At 53.9% G+C, this 21852-nt stretch overlaps 1 protein-coding gene across 4 annotated transcripts in view; it reads left to right on the top strand.

The window, feature by feature from the left end:
• The first annotated feature begins 12057 nt into the window (after positions 1 to 12057).
• PAX7 (paired box 7) overlaps positions 12058 to 21852 on the top strand; it is a 100131-nt gene continuing 90336 nt past the window's right edge. Inside the window, exons 1-4 of one of the 4 annotated variants that reach the window (XM_047728520.1) lie at positions 12058 to 12233; positions 14780 to 15015; positions 15607 to 15733; positions 16582 to 16710. In XM_047728520.1, coding sequence (XP_047584476.1) covers positions 12149 to 12233; positions 14780 to 15015; positions 15607 to 15733; positions 16582 to 16710 — 577 coding nt within the window. In that variant the 5' untranslated portion in view covers positions 12058 to 12148. Of the gene's footprint in view, positions 12234 to 14779; positions 15016 to 15603; positions 15734 to 16575; positions 16711 to 21852 lie in introns of all 4 variants that reach the window. The other 3 variants (XM_047728518.1, XM_047728519.1, XM_047728517.1) reach the window with 3 other exon arrangements.

Below are 21852 nucleotides of genomic sequence, written 5' to 3'. Positions count from 1 at the left end.
AGGGACCTGTGCTTCCGGACGCTCTCTTTGTTGTTGGGTGGAGGCAAATCACACCAGTGCCTGCTCACTCCCCAGGCGGAAAGGAAGGGAGAGATGGCCAGGGTCTAGGGGAACATGGAGAGTGACCCATGAGACTCATTTCTTTGCCTTGATACTGGGTTGGGGGTAATTAGGTGCTGAGGCATGAACATGACCGCAAAATCTGTTTCTTTTCATTGTAATAACTTCCATGCAGATGACTTCATTATTTAAAGCTATAATCCTCATTACAGAAAATTTAGAAAATGCCTGGAGGCAAAAAGAAGAGAATCAGTATCTCCCAGAATCATACCCCATGGTAGCACTCAGCATTTGGCTATATGTACCCCTTCTGGGGTTTTTTCTCTGCACATACGTATCCTTTTTTTTTTTTTTTTTTAAGTAAGATCATGCTGGGACCCCTGGGTCCCACATCAGGCTCCCTGCTCAGCGGGGAGCCTGCTTCTCTCTCTCTCCCTCTGCCCCTCTCCTTGCTTGTGCTCTCTCTCTCTCTCTCTGTCAAATAAACAAATAAAAACCTTTTTAAGAAAATAAAGTAGGATCTTGATGATTTGGAAGCTGCTTTTTTTTTTCCACTCAATTTTCATGAACATTTTGCTGCATGATTAAAAATTCTGAGAGGTAGTACACGTCACCCCAACTCCTACCCAGCACAGCGTTCTGCAGAGACAAAAAAACGGGGCCATTCAGAGATCCACCTGCATCTCTCCAAAATCATCTATTCACTCAGTTAAGAACAACAGACCTTAAAGGTGCCTGGGTGGCTCAGTCGGTTAAGCGTCCAACTCTTGATTTTGGCTCAGGTCATGATCTCAGGATTGTGAGATCAAGTCCCCTATCAGGCTCTGTGCTGAGCATGGAACCTGCTTAATATTCTCTCTCCCTCTCTCTCTCTCTCTCTCCTCTCTCCCTCTCCCTCTTCCTTTCCCCCTGCTCCTATTCTCTCTCTCTTAAAAAAAAAATCTTAAAAATAAAATAATTTTTTCCTTTTTTTCATATTTTATTTATTTATTTGACAGAAAGAGATCACAAGTAGGCAGAGCAGCAGGTAGAGAGAGAGGAGGAAGCAGGTTCCCCACCGAGCAGAGAGCCCAAAGACGGGGCTTGATCCCAGGACCCTGAGATCATGACCTGAGCCGAAGGCAGAGGCTTTAACCCACTGAGCCACCCAGGTGCCCCCCAAAAATAAAAACAATTTAAAACACACACACACAGACCCTACAACTAGATTGTCTGAGTTCACACTGTATGTACCACTGACCAGGTAGGGGACGAAAAACGAGCCTCCTGACCTCTCAGGGGCTCACTTTCTTAGCCAATATAATAGAGGTGGTAATCTTAGTGCAGATCTCAAACAGTAGTGAGGACTAAATGAGCTAAGATGGTTGCTAGCACAGAGTTAAAGAAACATTACACAAGTGTCAGCTTTTACGATATGTCCTTATGATGGCTCCGGAGGATTCCTTTATATGTGTGTTTCAGGATATATTTGTCAATGTTATACTGTTTGAGATTTCTCCCCCGTTTTCCCTATTATTAAATAAAAATTGTGAAGAATATACTTATATCTTTGCACATGTGTGTGATAAGTTCCTAGAAGTACAAAGTGATATCCCAAGGATGGTTCTAAGTATTTCTAGAGCTTTTAAAACACACTTTGCAAGTTGCCCTTCAGAAAGCTGGTACTGATTTACTCTGCCACAAATAGTATAGGAGAGTCCCAGCTTCCAGAACTCTCAACAACCCTGGATAGTGTTGCTTTTCCCCTCACAACTGCCACTTTAATGGGTGAACATGGCACCTCGTTGTCTTCATTTGCCTTGCTTAGGTATCTGATAAAATGGATAATTTTTCATATGCTTCTAGCCTTCATGTGTTAAAGACGTAGGTCTTTAATCAATTGCCTGCCTGTGTCTTTCTGCCTAAAGATGGTGTGTCATCCTTATTGATTTGCGAGAGCTCTTTATATAGCAAAGACACTGAAGTACTGAAAGTATTTTCTCTGGTCTGTCATTTTCTTGATTTTATTTTCGGTGGGTTTTTTCCCTTGTGTGTTACTTTGTTCCTCAGATCCACTTGTTAACTAGCCAGAGGTGCCCTCACTCTCCCCATCATCAGTATCCTTCCAGCCGGGTTCCATCAGCCTGGGGCCCTTTTAAGTTTGTAGCCTGGGGCCGTCCCTTTGATTTACTGCCCCCTACATAATGAAAAACCCAATTGGAAAGTGGTCTATCAGGTCTGTCCAGAAGTCCTAGATGACCCCAAGTCTGCTGGGCTCCTACCCCTGCTGGCAGCCTAGGTCATAGGTCATCACGCCCCAATGACCCCCAAAAAGGAATAAATCAAACCCCCTGGTGATAACAGTTGATGCCAGCCAACTGGTTTGGCTGCTTGCTTTTCTAAATTTCCCTGATAATTTCTGGTAGAAGGTAAGATATAGCCCAGGGCCTCAAGAGGAAAAATAATACTCAACTGCAGATAAACCCTAAAAACCGCCCCTTCCTGAGCCCTGCTAAGTGCCAGCGCTGTGCACACATCTCTCCAGCAATCCTCCACAAGCTGAGTGTTACTGCGCCCATTTCCTAAATGAGGAAGCAGAATTTCAGAGAGGTGAAGTCACTTGCCCTAGGAAACCCAGCTGGTGAGGACAGAAACCAAGATTAAAATGGAACTCATCGGGTTTCAAAGCCTGCGCCCAGTTACAGAGCCCCACTCGCTGGACCCACCTGGGTTAACCCCCACTGTGCCCCTGCTCACTCCAGGACACCAGGAAAACCACTTCACCACCCTAATCCCTTTTTCCTTCATCTGGGGATGACCACACCCTTCCCCTGTACCACACAATATGGAAGCGAGAATCGAGTTTTTAAAAAATGGACATGAAGGTCAGCTCAGGTCATGATCTCAGGGTCCTGGGATCCAGAGCCCGCGTGGGGCTCCCTGCTCAGTGGGGACCCTGCTTCCCCGTCTCCCTCTGCTGCTCCCCATGCTTGTATGCTCATGCTCTCTTTCTGTGAAATAAATGAATAAATAAATAAATAGACTTCAAAAAAAAAATGGACATGAAGGGGCACCTGGGTGGCTCAGTCGGTTAAGTATCGGACTTCAGCTCAGGTCATGATCTCGGGGTCCTGGGATTGAGGTCCACGTCGGGCTCCCTGCTCGACCCTCTCCCTCTGCCCCTTCCCTGCTCTCTCTCTCTCACACACACACACACACACACACACACTCTTTCAAATAAATAAATAAAATCTTTTAAAAACTAAATTAATAAGCCAAAAGTACTGATGGCATTAAGGATAAATCTCAAAAACACTGTGTGAAGCTTCAGAATGGTACACAGGGCGTACCGTTAAATAAACTGTAAAAAGTACAGATTTTCAGATGAATATGGAGTAAACTCATAAAACCGTGTGTATGAATTTCCTAGGGCCCCTGTAACAAACAACTTCAAACTTGGTGACTTAAAATGACAGAAATTTACTCTCTCATGGTCCCGGAGGCCAGAAGATCCCCTGTCACTCTAACTCGTGGCCAAAACCAAGGTGTCCCAGGACTCGCTCTTGCCAGAGGCTCTGTGGTCAATCCGTTCCTTCTTCTGGCTTCTGCTGGCTACCAGCATGCCTGGGCTTATAGCCACATCCCTCCAATCCCTGTCTCTTCGACCACAGCACCTTCTTCTCCTCTGTGTCAACTCTCCCCTTTTCTCCTCTCTTATAGTGACACGTGTCATGGCATTTCAGGCCCCCTGGACCATCCAGGATCATCTCTCCATCTCAGGGTCCTCAGTCTGGTCCTATTTGCAAGGCTCCCTTTACACTGTAAGGTAACATTTACAGGCTCCAGGAATTAGGACGCAATATCTTCGGGAGGCGTGATTCAGCCTATGACAGCATGCATAGAAATACAATGTGTCAAATTCGTGCCTGTGCTTGCTTCAGGAAGAAAAGAAAGGGAATGGGGGAGGGGACAGGTGCATTAAGGGGCCAACTGCATCTGGAAGGACCCATCCTATAATACTGTCTGTGTGAAATATTTAATAAGTTATTTAAAAAAAAAAAAAAACTTAAGCCCTACCAGCTCCTAGCTGTGTGACCCCACACAATTTATTGCACATTTATGGACTTTTGGTTTCTTGTCTGTCTTATGGAGTTACTGATACCTACCTCACTCAGTCAGAGACTATGTCCGATGTGAAGTGCCTATTAACAGCTAATGGTAATGGGTCACCAATAACATCATTATCATCGCTGTCCTGAAACCGAGGGACATTTCCTATAGCATGCACACGCACGCGCACACACACACGCGCGCGTACACACACCCACCCTCCTGAGCAAGAGAAAGTTTTTTCTGCTCCCAGCCCTGGTTTCTGAAACTCAGCACTGGGAGGGGGGGTGGGGAGAAGAGACCAGCTGAAAACTACAATGGCAGGAGCAGGGAGGGGGGAAGCCCCTTTGCAAAGGTACTTTTTGATCTCCTCTAACTGCCACTATAGAGAATTAGATGGAATTCATTTTTGTGATGAAGGAATTAATGGTTATGGAGAGAATCAGGTTCAGGTGGAAGACTTGAATCCAAAGAAGGGAATAAAGCCTTGAAATTCAAATGAAAAATTATTATATAAGCATAAAGGAAACCTATTTTACACCTGTAAGACTAAATGTATAAATATGAACCAACTGCTCCCTCTGGGAAATGGGGATTGTGCTTCTAATTCACCTAGACAAATATGCAGTGCGCCCTCCCTTCTGCCTATACATTTCAATGAAGACCTAGCACCCACCAGGTGCTCCTGGGTATCCCCAGACTGGCCACCTCCTCCCTCAGGGTAGGCACTTTCTAGCCAGGCAGAAGCCCCTCTGGCCTCCCCCAGAGCGCCCAGGAGGGAAGTAGGCTCCGGAAGCAGAAAAGTCCTTGGACAAGGTCATCGCAAAGCCTCCCTCACCGCGCCACCATTCTCTGGTCCTGCGTCCCCCATCCCCACTCCCACGGACTCCTGAGGCAGGACGTCCAATGCTACGGTTATTAGAATGTTTTAACTTCATTCATTCATTCATTCATTATTCAGTAGAACCTCTGAGCACCTGCCATGGGCCAGTCTCTGTGCTCAGTGCTGGGCATCATCTGGCTTATAAAAAGGGAAACCGAGGTGGCAAGAGACTCCACGGGAGCAAGAAAGAAAGAAAGCAGACTTTAGCGTCAAAGAAGTTTTCGTTAAAATCCCTTCCCTACCACCTTGGGCCAGTCTTAGTTTGACCTTGGATGTCCCAGGGTCTCAGTTTCCCTCATCTGTAAAACAGAGATGCTGAGAGCCACCACACATGGGGGCTTTGAGATTAAACAGCTTTGCTGTTCAATGCCTGGCACAGGGCAAGCATTCAAAAATACTGGTTATTGGGGTGCCTGGGTGGTTAAGCCTCTGCCTTCGGCTCAGGTCATGGTCTCAGGGTCCTGAGATCGAGCCCCACATTGGGCTCTCTGCTCAGTGGAGAGCCTGCTTCCCCCTCTCTCTCTGCCTGCCTCTCTGCCTACTTGTGATCTCTGCCTGTCAAATAAATACAATCTTTTTTTTAAATGCTAGTTATTGATATTGGTGCCCAAGAGCAAAAAGTAATATGATCATTCAACTTAGCTCTTTATTGAGCACCCTCTGTGTTCTTCTAGACACTGAGCTCGGCCCTAGAATGCTTGTGGAGGCGAATACAGGAAGGTCCCAGTGGCCGACTGCAGAGGAAACGGGAAGCGAGGAAGCCATCGTGCACTGAGTACCAACTGCGGACCGAGGCTCCCCCAGTTCTCATCACTGCCACTGACGACACTGCAGAGCAGCCACATTTGAGTTCCATCAAAGCATCTTTCACGACGCGGGTACGGCTGGTCACCCTCCCCATGCTCCACGGGCTCTAGGAGATCTTAGCACACAGAAGGCACACACCAAAGGTTCGAAATCACTGAGAATCGCTGGTGGCATAAGATTCAAGCCCAGGTCTCCCCTGCCTTTCCCCAAGTCCAGATATCTTGCTGGTGCTAGAATCATTCATTCATTCATTCGTTCATTAGTCCAATGAAGATTCACAGAGCATCTTCTGTGGAACTTGGGCTACAACTATAAATACACGGAACAAGGGCTCCTGTACCCAGGAGAGGAAAGACCCCTCCCTACGGAGGGGGCCATGGTGGAGGAGGGGCTTCCCCAGGAGACCAGGAAGGAGGAGCCCTGGGGACCAAAGGAGCCCAATCCATCAGCCTCCCCTTAGCTATCTGAAGTGGGGACTAGGCATTCTTTGATGCTTTTGTCCTCATTCCCATCCCACCCCACCCCCCAAAAGCCTGGGAGCCGGGAGGGAAAGTTAGTCTGGGCTCCTGGGCTTCCCAGGAACCTGTGCACAGTCAGGAGCTCCAGGCCAGCCAGAGCTGGGCGCCAACACCTCCCTGCTTTGATTTGTTCAGTGAAAATGCTTTGCCGACTCCATAGATGCTCAGCTGTGATAAGCTAATTGGGCAAACGAGCAGTCTACAACCCATGAACACCAGCCTCGGCACAAACTGAACTGGGGAGTGGTGATCGAAAGGGGCCAGAGAAGGCAGCCCAGCGCCATCCATCGGACACTCGGTCTTTTGTTCAGGCAGCAGGAGCTTGGGAGGAGCCTTCCCTCCTCAGGTTCCCCAAAGGTTGCAGGAAACCGAGATTCCCCTCCCCGCGTGTGTGCACACATACACATACACACACACACACACCTCCAGCTCCTCCTACCTGCACTCCTGGGTGCACACCTTTCGAACACATACACACGTTCAGGTACGGGCACACGTACGTGCTCTCCTACACTCTGACACGGGTACAACACGTGCTCTCAGCCTCACATAGGGCTCCTTGCACCCTGGCGCTGGGTCACCTCTGCCCCCATTCCACCCCCTTTAGCCCCCCCCAATGGAAGAATCCTTCTCTCATTCCCACACCAGGAGTGCAGAGGAGACAGGGACTGCCAGGGAGAGGGGAAGGTTTCTACAGATATTAGGGAACACACTGCAAAGATAACCTTGACTGCATTTCTGGAAGCCAGTGGAACGCAGTTAGCAGGAGCCCAGAGGAGAAAGAGGAGGAAAGGAGAAGAGGAGGAGAGGAGGCAGGAAGAGGCTCACCCAGATCCTATGAGGAGGTGGGCTGGGGAGAAGCTGATTACTATTACTGTTGTTATTAACCTTGGGAATTGGACTCTGAGACGTACTATTTTAGTACTGTTTTATTTTTCTGGGGCAAAGGAAAATGTCAAGCCAGTAAACGTCCCAGTTTCCCTCCCCTTCCTATTCTGGTTTGGGCAGATATTTCAAGATCGCTCTTCTGAGAGTGGGACTTCTTACGAGAGAATTCTTAATAAGAGACTGTGGGCATGGGGGCAAGGTGTTCTTTCTCAAGAGTTCCCCTTCATAAGCAGCACTGAGGAGTGCCGGCGTCCGGAACCCGAGGGAGCCTCCAGAAGGTCCTTTGTTCATGGATATTCCATTTCTCTCCCCGTCCCCACACCCACCCCCTCCTCTCTCATTATCAAACATTTGAAGACTGAATAATTCCGTTTGTTGATGTCTTTGGCCAGAGCCTCTGAAAACGCAGAAGGCCTGCCGAAATCAAAACCCCCGGTTTTCAAGGTGGATTTATTACCCTTTAAAGAAAGATTCATTGGGTAATCGCTTTCAGAAAGTGCTCATTGCACAGGGATCTAAAATAAAGAGTGCCCTCCCCCTTGGGTTGGGGGAGCAGACCACTGGCCACTGGGGCCAGGAACAAGGAAGGCTCAGTTGTGGCCCTCTGTCTCCCACCCGCTGGGCCCATCAATTCACAGTCTGGGGTGGGAGCAGCCAGAGAAAGGCCAGCTTCCCCAGTTGATATCAACCTGGCTGCTGGGCATAGGTCTCTCTTGGGAGAGACCGTTGGGAGGGTTCATTTGGGGAACTTGGGAGGAGGAATTCTTAGGAGCATTGTCGTTGCCCTTAAAAGGAGGTGTGGTGAGGCAGGAGGTGGGGGACAGACAAGGAACTCAGACTGGACAGGGAGGGGAGGAGTTAGGGATCGGTTAGCCAAGCCAGAGAGCAAGAGTACAGGAGAACTTTCTAGAGGGAGGGAATGCTAGAATCAGCCTGGGCTGGGCCTGGAGATGCGCCTTTAGAGACAGCCCCAAGTAGATGTAAAGCAGAGGAGGGGCCCTTCTGGAAGGTCTTTGCCCAAACCCATCTGGACCAAAGAAAGGGCTTTTCCAGGAAACAGGTCTGAGGTATAGCCTGGTGCGGGATGGAGGGCCCCAGGACACCATGGAGGGGGTAGGCAGTGGCCAGGATGAGCAGACTGGGGAGGAGTCAGAAAGGCAAGGAGTAAAAGGGGGTAGAGACAAAAAAGAGATGGAGGGGCCCATGAGACAGAAAAGTAAGTGTGTGTGTGTGTGTATGCACGTGCGTGAGCATGAAACAGAGACAGAGAGAGACAGCCAGATCAAGACAGAGAGAGAAGAGGTAGGGAGGAAGAAGCAGAGAGAGAGACAGAGATTAGGGTGAGGGGTTGAAGGGAAACTTTCCAGGCCAAGTTCAGCCCAACACAGACAATGCAGACCTGAGCCCCTCGGAGCTTACAGCAGCGGCTGGAGGTCTTAGGAGTTGATGAATGTCTGTGTGGGGAGTGAATTTGGGCAAGAGGGTTATCCGTGGGGAGTGGGGGTTATCCGAGAGGAGAGGAAAAGACTCCCCCCCCACCTCCAGCTGCAGCCGCCCCAGTTCCGAGGTGAACCCCCCTTTCCCCCGCTGGATGTGAAATTGCCATTTCACCCCGCCACACTTCTTAATTGTTGCAAAAATCATTTGTGAAATTGGTCTCCAACAGGCGAGAACCGCCACGCTCATTCCGACAGACACCCCCTCCCTCCCCCTCCGCCTGCCCCGGGGGATCCCACGGAATCCCCAAGCTGGGAAAAGTCAGGGTTGGTGCCTCCAGCGGAAGGTTTAGGGGAGCCTGCTCGGGGCCTCCCTGGCAACCGGACCCTCCGCAGAATGCGGCAGGAACCAGGCGACGGGTTCGGTGCCCCCCCAACCCACGCCAGATGCCTGGGGCTCAGTGTGCCCAGTCGCAGTCGACTGGTAGGCCCTGAGCCGAGGGGTAGGGCAGGCTGTGTGCTCTCCCCCGCTCAGCTCAGAAGCCACGCGGACACCGGCCTCAGATTCAGTGAGGAGGGACTGAAGGTTCCAGGGTCCACGCCCCAGAACTCTTTCTGCATCTGGGAACTGACCGAAAAGTACATTTAAACCTTCCAGGCTGCACTGAGAGCTAGCCAAGGCAGCATGGAAGCGACCCCAAGACAGAAACACAGACACAGACCCTCCCTGAGAAACACAGAGCTAATCAGACTGGCCTACAGGAGTCCTACACACAAACCCACCTTCACGCGGACACAGCCAAAGACACTCCTGGGTCCACCCACACATCCAAGAGAATCAGTGCCTTAAATACCTCCAAGCCAGGACAGAAATTACTGATGAATGAATGAGTGGGTGTACAACATTTTGTAATATATACGTGTATATGTGTGTGTGTATGTGTATATTGTATGCCTATCTGTATATGTATCTCAGAATATACATACATATATTAAATACATAGCCACCTCCGGAAGTCAAGGCAAAACAGACCCTCCAGCAAGACAAGAAGTAAAATGTCCCAAATCGAAGTCATTTTCCCCCAGACATACACATTGTGGCTTCAAACTTCATCTCCCTGTCCCTCTCTCAGTGGGGGCTGTGGGTACAGTGGGGTCCATCTCCAATGCAGAAAGGGGCCCAGAAAACCTTGTAAGTTCCCTAAAACTCAGGCAGCCTGGCACCCTGGCCTGGGCAAGGCACCCTGGTGTCCCCCTTTCCAATTCCAAAGCGACTTGCCCCTCCCTCCCCCCCTAATTCAGCCATGGGAGGGTGTGGGTTTAACTACTTTTCCGTAGGCCCCCATTCCCAGAAAGCCTCCCAGCCTAGAGCCTGATGAGCCCCTTGTGCTGGGAGAGAGGGGAGAGGAGGGAGTCTGTCACATGCTGAGAGGGGCAAAGGTCACAGGTGAGGAAAAGGGGAGGGGAGGGGGGCGCACTAGGGCCAGCCTGAGGAGAGCCCCCCAGGCCAAGACAGGGCTGACCCCAGGACCGGGAGAGGGCGGGCAGGGGCGGGTTGCGGGGTGGGGGCCGAGTTGGAGGGCTGGGTTTATTTTATTGTATCTTGCCTCCAGTGCTGGGCCGGAGACACTCTTTCCCCGGGGAGACAAAAGGCCTGCTGTCCTGGCGTCCTGCCCCGCTGGGAGGGCGTTTCGCCCCCGGGACTCGTGTCCCCGGGCAGGGGCGTCTGGTCACTCGGGCAGGGGAGAGCACAGAATTGCAGGACCTCTGATGACCACCCCCACTCCTGATCCTTTAATTGGGACATGTCCCCCTCTAAATTCTGAGCGGAGCTCAGCATTGACGGGCCCAGCGCTCAAGGTGGAACCAAGTCCTAACCCACCTCCTTCCCAGATCCTGGGGACCCACTCGCTGTCAGGCTCAGGGCGATGGACTGCCTGCTGGAAAGGGGTGCCGGGTTGTGGCCAGGGGGCCTGAAGAGGAAGAGAAGTTTAAGCCCCGCTGGAGAAGGGTGAGGGGAAAGGGAAGAGGAGGGGGGAAGAGATCGTCCCTAACATTTGGCACAGCCAGTTTTCCAAGCACTCTGCTCTTCCCAGAGCTGCAGGAAGCAGGGCAAGAGCTGGACACCGGGGCTGAGACATTATTTCACAGAGAAAGTCATAAACCCTTCCCTTGAAGTCACCCCAGGCCGGTCCCCCGTGTGCCTAGTGGCGGAAATTTCAGAGTGTGTGAGTGAGATGAAGGAGAGAGGCAATCAGCGGACTCTGACCCTTGGAGGCCAGAGAAAAGGCGAGAATCCAGAGGAGCCACCAACCCGAGGCAGACATTCCCAAGCAGCCGGGACGCTGAGAGGGCCGGCGACGGGCGACCAGGGGGCCGGGCACTGCGCGGATTTGGCCCATTCGTCAAAAGAAGACACTTGCACAAAGTTGGCCCCCTCCCCTTCTGCGCCCTCCCCCAGCCCGGGGGCCTCAGCTCCCTATGTGTTAACGGGCGGTTCAAATTCTCCCCCCCCCCAAAAAAAAACGAGGTCGAGCCGGGGATTAGAAAAGAGAGGAAAAAAAAAATATTCGTTGGCGATTTCTTTTCGTTATTGGTCCTCAGCTCCCTTCCGCCCTGGCTCCCTTCCCTCCTCATGAATAAAAGAAAAGTCCGAACCTATCAGATCTCGTCCGCTGCCTCCCCCTCCCGCCCCCCCCCCACTTGCCGACCCTCTTCGTACTCCAGTGGAGCACTTTTGCACAACTTACCCAGCGGATCGCTCGCCCCCTCGCTTCCCCTCTTCTCTTCCCAACCCCGTCACCCCCAGTCGCCTCCCCTCAAGCCCCGAAACTCGAGAGCCACCGCCTTCCCTCCCCAAGCCTTGTGGGGGGCGGGGTGTGAGCGCTGGTGTGAGAGGGAGTCGTGAGTGTGGTCTGGAGAAAGGCGTGGAGAGGAGTGCGGGGAGAGAGCGCGCGGGCGCGAGGATAAATATATAAATAAATACGGAGGAGAATCCACTAGGCAGCCTCTGGGCGCAGAAACTTTGGCCGGGAGCGCGAGAGCGCGCCGCTGCCAGTCCGAGGCCGGGGCCCTGCCTCCGGCCGCGTCCCCCTAGTCCCGCTCGGCCGCCCGGCCTCCCCTCCGGGTTCCGCCCTGCGCGTCCGCCCGCACAACTTCTGGCCGAGCGGAGCGGGCAGAGGCGGACTTGGGGTTGCTGTGTTTGTTTGTTTGAACTTCCTTGTCACCACCTTCCCTCCCCCCAACCTCCGCCCCCACCTCGCCCCCCTCCCCAGCTTCTGGACGCGTCCGACTGCAGCCGGGGGTGGGGGGTGGGGGTAGGGAGCGTGTGTGTAGGGGAGGAGGGGGAAGAGGTTAAAAAAAGAGAAGTGGAAGAAGAAGGAAAGAAAGAGATCGCAGCAGGGGTAAAGGCAGCGGACGGGAAGCGATTTTGGCCGACTCTGGACTCGTCCGCGGCGTGCGCAGGAATGGCGGCCCTTCCCGGCACGGTCCCGAGGATGATGCGGCCGGCTCCCGGGCAGAACTATCCCCGCACCGGATTCCCTCTGGAAGGTAAGAGCGCCTGGGCTCGCCGCGCCTCCGCTCCTCCGCCGGGAACCCGAGGTCCTTGGAGAGGCAGCGATGTCCCGGGGTGGTGGCGGCCCCGCGGCAGCGGGAAGGGAGGGGGTCCCCTTCTCTTCTGGGGACCGAGTCCGGGCGCTGGACCCCCGGAAGTTTCGGGGGCCGACACGTGTCCGTTTTTGCGCGGCTTTCGGTGACCGGCGGCCTTCCCCCGCAGGGCGGAACTCGCGGCAGATGTCGGCCCCGAGTAAATTTCAAGTCCCAGCGAATCTCAGTTCGTGGCCACTATTTTCAGATACTTTCCCCGCGGTTACTTTCTCAGCTCTGCGCACGCCGGCTACAGCGCTTTCTACTCTCGGTTTTGAACTGTTCCTTCTTTCAGTCCTGGTATGGTCCTCCAATCCCTTTTATTTCGAAATACCAGCCATGTGCGGACCGCGTCTATGTCTAAACCAGAAAGGCTATCCGCTTCTTCCAAAGCACCAGACAGAAATTCCTGCCTTTTGGTTAGAAAACAAACTAATTTGAAATAATAAATAGTAACGATTTTTCCCCCAAAAAACTTTTCGCTTGGGCTTCGGAACTTGCAACTCTCCTGGGAGAGATCCACAGGACGGTGAGCGGGCACCGCAGTGTCCGGACAAGGGGAAAAGGTGAATTCTGTAATGTGTCCTCCGTCAGTACCCAGCACCGGGGTGAGCAGAGAGGACTGGCAGGGCTCGGTTCCTGGCTGGAGGAAAGGGTGGGATCGCGCTGCCAAGACTCTACTCTGTGTTTTGGTTTTGTTTTCTTTTTAAACTAACGGAAGGCCATCAACCTGTCAACAAACCCAGGGATCACTGGGTTTCTGGGGGTGCGTAGCCCAGGGTGTCCTACAGAAGTGGTGAGAGATAGGTGCCACTTTCATTTTTTAATTACTCTTCTTGTAATTGTATGAGCCCCTTGTGCGTGAGGAAGGGTAAAGGAGGCGGGGAGGGGATGGACGGGCAGGCGGCCTGCGATCTGGGGAGGGAGGGGTCCCTCTGGCAGCGAGATGGCGCGGGTCCCTGAATTAGACTGAGGCGAAGAGAGTGGCTCCGTGATCAAGTGCGCGCTGCAGCCACGCAGGCGGGAGAGCGCACAAGCCCGGGGATTTGCCGTAGCACTCTCCTGTAGCGAATGCAAGTAAAACAGGCGGCCTAGGACGCACTGCGGATTAGAACAATATTTGCCCAACATGACGGAGAATACTGAGGAGAGCCGAGCGCCGGTCGCTAAAGAGGCTCTTGAATATAAAGTTGGGCGCTGGAGGGCTCTTCAGCGCTAATGGCATATCCCGCCGCGGAGACCGAGTGACTCTGACTTGGCGACGCACGATTTCTGATTAAATCCGAGGGTGGCTTCAGACACCTACTTTTACAAAGAGAGGTGGGGGGACCAGGAGCGCGAGGGAGGAGGCGGTAGGAACGGCTGGGCAGCCGAGCCCCTTCTCGCCTCCTCCCTTCCAATTACACTGGCAGCTCCCTCCACTCCGGCGTCTGTGAAATCGTTCTAATCTGCCAGATCTCCGCAGCCGCCTGGTCCCCAAATTGGGGGAATGGAGGCCGGATTAGTGCACCGGGTGCCCCCCAACCTTCTGTGAGGAAATTGTGTAGACTTTGCATTAAGGCTTCTGAGGAGCTCTCCCCTCCCCCGGCACACTACAGCAGGGGTGCCTGTCTCCCTGGTTCCCAAAGTCACCCACACGGGGAGACGCTGGCCCATCCATGTACCACCCTCACAGAGCCTACAGGGACTGAGTCTGGATTTCTGAACCCAAATAAGTATTTGATATGGGAGCTTGCTGACAGCGGAGCATTGCCCCCAAATTGCCCCAAAACGAAATTAGAACTTTGAGAGGCATTGGAACCATGGGGAGTCCCTCGAGGGACAGCCAGGTGACCCCAGAGGCAGTGACCAATAGCATCGTGTCACCAGTTCCTCGGCTGTTCAATTATAAGTAGGAAGACCTGCTGTCCAGGCTAGGGCTGTAAATTCTGGTAATTAACCAGCTTCTTCTGGCTCCCCCCAAAATGGATCAATCTTGACCACTTAAGGCATGGAAATGACCAGTGAGAGGGGGCCACCTCTCAGTAGCCATTGGCCTCCCTAAGAGGCAGGCAGACCTGTGTCCCAAACCGCATCCTGGGGGATGGAGCCACTCGACCCCCAGACTCCCAAGACTCCACCAGCCTCTTGGCTCTGCTCTTTCCCTCCCATTCACAGAAGCTTCAGATCCCTCATTCCCCATACTGTCACAGGAGTGGGGGCACACAGCATCTGGGGGACTGAAGCCGCCAGCTATGACTCCTCTCTCCATCCTTCCAGGACCCTCTCTCAGCTTTCTGACAGTTTTTTCCTGACCTCTGAACAGCCACACCTCCAAATGGGGGGAACCTGCAGACTCTCTGTCAGGGGTCTTCAGGCTCACAAAACTGGAGTCAAGGGGTGTTCTCACTGTCTCATCCCCATTCACACCCCGTGCCTCTCTCCTTCCTCATTTCCCCTCACTCCTCCAGTGTCCACGCCACTTGGCCAAGGCCGGGTCAATCAGCTTGGTGGGGTCTTCATCAACGGGCGACCCCTGCCTAACCACATCCGCCACAAGATCGTGGAGATGGCCCACCACGGCATCCGGCCCTGTGTCATCTCCCGCCAGCTGCGTGTCTCCCATGGCTGCGTCTCCAAGATTCTCTGCCGCTACCAGGAGACTGGGTCCATCCGGCCTGGGGCCATCGGCGGCAGCAAGCCCAGAGTGAGTGTCTCTGCTGCAGAACTGGCAGTCGGCCTTCCCATGGTTGGGGGATCCTGGCTGTGGCCCCTCTCACTACCTTCTGTCGTCCAGTGCCACTGGGGTGTCCATATGCCTCTTATGAAAAGTACAGGAGGAGAGTATCCTCACTCCCAGATAGCCCCCTCATTATTTGGATTTCTAGGGGATAAGATAACTGAGGTTCCATGTCGTCCAGGACTTTGAGGCCAATGAGTCATCCCCTGGGCTGCTCCTACATCAGCCCAGACCACCAGCATCATCCCAGACCAGGGGAACTCTCCCCTCAGTCTTGCCTGAAATAGTGAGCGAGGTGGTGGGGGGATCCCAGGAGCCCTTATTAGGTCCTATCTTATTACCTGTCACTACCTTATGCACTGGGCTGCCTTCCTTGAAGGCAGGTACAGGTTTTGTGAAAGGGTAAAGCCAATCTCAGAAGGGGGGTGGGGAGGGACATGGGATCCAGAGCCACCAGCCTGGCCTGGGGCTCTTGGGAGTTTGATATTAAAAGTGCCTTCCTCTCCCCACCTCGTCTCTCCACTCCTGCTCTCTCTCCCACCTCCACCTCTGAAGCAGGTGGCGACTCCGGATGTGGAGAAAAAGATCGAGGAATACAAGAGGGAAAACCCAGGCATGTTCAGCTGGGAGATCCGAGACAGACTGCTGAAGGACGGACACTGTGACCGCAGCACGGTGCCCTCAGGTGAGAAGGCAGCTGAGCCGGGCACAGCACGGTCTGGCTCAGCTCGGCTGTGCAGGGCTGGAGGTCAGATAGGATGGAAGGTGATGAATGATGGGGAGCGCCAAGGAAAGTTGTGAAGAAAGAGAGCAGGAGGGCAGGGTTAGAGCAAAGGAAGGAATCAAAACCGAAAGGAAGATGGAGGGAGGGAAGAAGGAAAGAAAGAAAAAATTAGGAAAGACAGAGAAAGGAGAAGGAAGAAAGAGAGGGAGAAGGAGAGAGGATGGAGAGAAGGGAAGGGTCTGTCCTAGGAGGGTTAATCTCCTTGGGCTCCCTGGACCTCTTTCCCCAAGTCATTCTTTCCATTCTGTTAATGCCACCAGCTGGCAGTGGGTCCCAAATAGGGAGGCCCTCCACCACGCTGCCCGTGAGGCAGCAAGTGGCCTGGGGTGGACATGCATGTGTGCACGTGTGCCAGGGGGGAGGAGGGCATCCAGGCATGCGAGGTGGGGACACACACCTGGTGTAGGGGTGGCAGTCACAGGGGCTGGAGGGCTTCTGGCCAGGTCCTGGGGAAGTGGGCGTGGGTGTGAGTGCATCTCGGGGTTGTGACCGTGTTAGGCACAAGTGTGTGCAAGGAGGAGTATAGGAATGCCACTGTGAGAGTGTCCCAGGTGAGTCCCCTTCCCTAGCCAGCGACCGCACTTGGATGTAAATGCTTAAATGGGGGGGGGGTGTCTGTGGGTGTGAGTCCCCTTGCCATGCGTGGCGGGGAGGGACTGTGTGGCTCTCTCCCAGGGACCCAGGTCGCCTGGGTCCGCTGCCCCAACAACTTATACTTGCTCTTTTGCCTTTGAATTTCTGAGGTTTAGTGAGTTCGATTAGCCGCGTGCTCAGAATCAAGTTCGGGAAGAAAGAGGAGGAGGATGAAGCGGACAAGAAGGAGGACGACGGCGAGAAGAAAGCCAAGCACAGCATCGATGGCATCCTGGGCGACAAAGGTAGGGAATCTCCGGGGGGTCTCCACCGCGGAACCCCGCGTCCCCGCGCGAGATCGTGCGGACCAGTGAGTGGTTCGCTTCCGCCGCTCAGGGCTAGCGACCGCACTTTAGCGGGAGGACTCGCAGCCCCCGGGGCAGCCGGGAGCCCCTCCGGGTTTGCGGAGAGCGCCCCCTCGGTGCGCCCCGGACCAGGGCAGAAGGCGGAGCCGGGGCGCAGACGGGCCTCGGCGTCCCCGCGGAGCCGGCTGCAGGCTGGTGCACTGCGCGCCTCCGAGTGCGCAAGCCCCGCGCGCAGGGCCTGGCCGAGCGCTCCGGGGCGTGTGCCCTGCGGGGCCGGCGTTTTGGCGGCGAGTCCCGGTGTGGATCTATTATTTATAGGACGCTTGGACAAGGGGGCGGGGGGCGAGGAAGGAGGAGCCGGCCTACGGCTCCCTAAATGAATTTGTTAACCAGACCCGCACACGCTCTCTAAACGGTCCCTTGAAACCCTGCCTGACAGTTGACTGACCGCTGCAATCAATAAAAATTAGCGAGGGCCGCCGCCTAAGCCTCAGCCCCGCGTTGCCAGGGGCCCGAACCGAGACAGTGCCGGCTGGGTGCAGACGGGCGCACCAGTCAGCGCTTGCCTCTGGCGGGGCCAGGCGTGGAGGCCAAGTTCCCCACAAGGCCCAGGATGGGAGGATCTCTCAGGCGGGGAGAAAGCTTCCAGCGGCACCCACCCTCTCCCCTCGTGCAGCTCCGCCGCCCCGCCGGCTGGGGTCTGGGCCTTGCGCCCTGCTTTTTCTCCTGGTCGGCTAGGGAAGGCGTTTATCTTTCAAGCGCCTGCACGCCCGGGAAAGGGGCGTGTGCTTTTGTTTCTGGAGGGGTCGGGGGGGGGGGGGGGGGGGGGGGGGAGTTTTCCACATTACCGGCTCCCCTGAAGTTCTCTTTGAGACTTGGTCAGTGTGCCTTTAGTGGGGGAAGGGGATGAGAAACAGAAGTAGAAGGCCCAGAGTCACAAAGACTGGCTGGGGAAAGGAGGGAGCCCACAAACGGGCATGCCGGGAGGCAGCAGGCAGACAGGAAAGACAGTGGTCCAGCAAGCCTGCAAAGCGGTAGCTTTGGAAAAAGTGGGGGAGTGCCCCAAACTTGGAAACTTGCAAAGAGCACATTTGGCTTGAATTCCTTTCCAGAGGTGTCTCGAGGTACCCCTCTTCTCGCTTCCCGTGAACTCCTAGCCTGTGTCTCTCTCTCTGCAGTTGTCAGTAGTCTCTCCCAACCTTGAAGATGAACTTCACAGACAAAGCCCGCTTCCAAAGACAACACCCAGGGAGGCCCAGCCCCCACAGGCCTGGTGGAGGGGGAAGGTGGGAGGAGGGGCAGGAGCAGCCCCTTTGAGAGAGCAGCCGAGAGCTGGGGAAGGGGCGGGCTATTGACATTCAGGGCCCCAAGTGGAGCCCAGTCCCGCCAGGGACAAAAGGGCGAGGGAAGAAAGGGAGCGAGCTGTGCCTGGCACCCCGCTGTGCCCGGCCGCCTCGGAGCCCCGGGTCTTCAGTGGGAAGCCGCCTGGTGCAGCTCAGGAGCCCCTGGCTTGGCCGAGGCAGCCCAAAACGCTGGGACCCCTGCAGGGGGGGACCCATTCCTGACTTCAGTTTGTATCAGAAAGGGACTTGGTTGGGCTTCTTCTTTTTTGTGGGGTGGGATACGTTGAACTTGAAATGATCTTTCCTGGTGAAATACCACACAACAGACACCGTTTCTGAGAAGTACCGGGCACAAGCAGAAGGAGGTTTGGTTTTATTTGGAGAGATTTTAGGGTGTGTGTGTGTGTGTGGCGGGGGCGGGGGGGGGTGTTGCCCAGCTCAGTCTATGAGGAAGCAAAATAGGTAAGTCTCTTCTGAGAAAGAAGGAAAGGAGAGGCAGGGGATAGAAAGCGTGAGCTTTGGGGATCCCTTTGGCTCCGGGGAGTTCAGGCGCTTCTGGCGTTGGCCAGGGCTTATGAAACCGGCTCAAAGGCAGCTTCGCTGGAGAGAGGATTTCCCTGCAGCAGAACCAGGAAGCTTCAAATCTCCAAGGGTTTAGAAGGATCCTGCTGGTTCCAGATGGGAAGGCAGAGAGCACAGGACTGCAGAAATGAAACGGAATCCTTGGGTCCGGTATCCAGAGAGCCTGGCAGGTTTTGAGTGACAGTGGGCACATGGAGCGCGGGGACCGTGAGCTGGATGGCTGTGTAAAAATGCATGTGACTCTCCGTGTGGCTGTTTGCCCGTGGGCCTTTGGGTCATTGTGCCGTGGGTCGTATTCTGTGCAGGTGGGGGTGGGGTTCTGCGTGGATGTGCAGGGTGATTGGACGCGGGTGTGAATGAGCAGAATGACAGTGGGGATGAGGGACGGTTGTCTGTCCCCCCCGGAACAAAACATATCAACCCCCTGAGTACCTGGGGCAGTAGGCAAGCATCCCAGTGAACCACCCAGCTGGAACCTCTCCTCTCTCTCCCAGGCCCCCACCATCAGTTTCATGGCCAAGTTAAAGGGGAGAAGACCTCCTAACCTCCACCCAAGTCGGCCAGGTGGGGAGAGGCAGAGAAGCCTCAAAGGGCAGAGCAGGGGGAGGGGTGCACACCCACAAACTTTGTTTTGGTTTCTTGCTCGTGACAAATGCTTTCTCCGGAGGGGTTGCCCCTCTCATGGCGGGGAGCCTTCCAAGAAGGGGTTTAAGAGCTCTCCTCTTTAAGCGCTAAAGAGAGATCCCTCCCTGAGTCCGTTTTTCCCTATCGTCCGCTTGGCATTTAATAATGTTAAGACTTATTAGAGCTGGTAATGAAAACTGGGGCTGCTGAATAGGAAACTGTGTTGCAGAAGGGTGTTATAGCTCCCAGGCATGGTAAGAAACTATTTATCCGCAATCAGTCCTCACTCTCGGAGTTTGAAGCACAAACGTTAAGTTGAAGGGTTTTAAAGCAGATTAAATTGAGCCTTTATTTCTGTGCACTTTCATCTCTGAACAGCTCACTCCTGCTCCCCTTGGGCTGATATTCATGAGGCTGTTCATATATTTTTTTTTTTTGCTCTTATCCTTGTTAAGACTGAGTTATTAGGATTGTTGGTTGTGAGAATTTCAGACTGCAACGGATAGGGGCTCCAGCCGTGCTCTGCTCACCTGGAGAGGGAAATGGACAGTTCCTTGCCCTCATCCACTTGGACTCTCTTCTCCTCACCCTTCTCCGAGGATCAGGGGAGAGACACAGGCCAGATACCCAACCGGGAAAGGATTTGAGGACAAATGGGAAAGGAATCGCTTTTCCTAGTTTGAGCCCAGGGAGAGTCTGGTGGGAAATTTGAAAGGGGGTTGCAAAACGTCAAACCATTTCTCTGTGGGAAGAAATAGCAAAATAGAATAAAATAAAAAATAAAAGGCAGTAACAACAGCAATAAACAATAAGAACACCAAAGCCTCATGCATCTGACAATGTACAAACTTGGGCTGAAACTGACCAGATCAGACATGGGGCTCCACCTGGGTCTCTAGGGTACAATGCCCAGAGAGGTCACAATTAATAGGAAATAATGGAGGGGGTCGCAATGTTTAAAAGAAGAAGATCGAGCGTGCATTTCCTCTATGGGGAGAAGTGCCATGGTCAAAGTCCATCCAAGATTCGCTGACTTCCCGGGTATGAAAGACCATCCCGGGTGGGGGCCGAAGGTGGTGTGTGTGAGGCAGATCCGTGTTTCTGTGCATTTTTCCTTAATTTATTTTTAAAGCAGCAAACGTACAGGTGTGGAGTGGGAGATGACGGAGAAGGCTCAGAAAGGAGGGGAGAGCCCAAAGTGTCGGTTTTAGACACTTGTAAAAGGAGGTGGGAAACAATTTAATTTGGCAGTGCCGCTAGCTGCTAATGCGGTTTTCGGTCGTTTGCTACCCTGGAGGAAGCTGTTTTGATTGTGTGTACAAGGACCTGCCAAATTTAATTAGGCTCCGGGGGAGCGCATGAATAGGGGAAGGGGGGCAAGGCTCCCCTCCGCACACACCGTTGTTTTTTTTTTTCCCCCCCAGCTTCACACCTGGAAGGGACATTGTTTACCGGATAGGCAAGAGCGCCCGGCTGAGGGAAGGGGAGGAGGCGCAGAGAGAGGGGCCTGGGAAGAGGGAGCAAGGGAGGGGACGAAGATAGTCCATTTATCAAGAAACAATCTGCATTGATTTAAACCAACAAGTTCCCTCCTCTGTAAATGTGTGTTTAGAGAAAGGTAATTGACACTCCACCATATCAAAGGATTACCCCGGGTTGGCAATCTAATCAAACAGAGTCCAGACGGGATTTGAGGCTGTTCAGAGTGGGATCAGCTTCGCATAATGGGGGCTCGGAGGAAGATGGGAGGGTGTCAGGCAATTCCCCGGCTTTAGGCTGTGCTCCGTGGTGGATATTCAGTGAGACCAGAGGGAGAGAGGGGAGGGGGCGGTGGGGGATGGGGTAAGCAGAGAGGGGGCGAGCCCACACTGGGCTGACAAGACTCCCCCTTTCTTCCCTCCATCCCCCCGACCGAAGAAGAGAGAGGGGAAGGAGGGAGCTGAGACTAAGGGAGAACAACAATGAGATAAGTATTACAAAGGCAAACACTGGCGCTCGCTCGCTCGCTCGCTCGCAGCCCCGGAACCCGCGGTACATAAACAAAGTCGGCAAACTGTTTGCCAGATAAACTTGTGCCTAAATCGAGTGTGACGGGCAAGGAGAGTAGAGACAGAAGGAGATAAGGTTGGAGGGGGAATGAACGAACATAATCTAATAGAAGACATTTAGCAAACAAAGTTGAAACAAGGGAGAACAGGCGATCGGAAGGTAATTATCCGCCCCAGAGATGGAGGGAAGACTTTGGAGGGCTGGGGGTGCAGTGGGGGGTAGGCAGGAGCCGCGGAAGAGCTGCGTGTTTGGGGGGGGTGTCTTTGGGACTCCACGGGGAACCGGGAGAGGATCCCCAGGGCCTGCAGAGGAAGGGCTGGGCTCCCAGGTTGAGGATCCCGCGCAGCTCCAGTCTCCCGAACGCGTTTCTAAACGGGGTGGGGGGTCCCCCGCCGAGAAGGCCTGCGGGTTTTATGTTCACCTCTGGGCACGCACCGCCACACACCGGCTGTTTCGAGGCGTTTGTACCTAAAAGACTCATGTG

This window comes from Lutra lutra, chromosome 4 (genome assembly GCF_902655055.1).
Source record: "Lutra lutra chromosome 4, mLutLut1.2, whole genome shotgun sequence".
In the NCBI taxonomy this organism is placed as follows: domain Eukaryota; kingdom Metazoa; phylum Chordata; class Mammalia; order Carnivora; family Mustelidae; genus Lutra; species Lutra lutra.
Note: the sequence above shows the minus strand (reverse complement) of the source record. Positions and strands in the feature narration are given on the sequence as shown.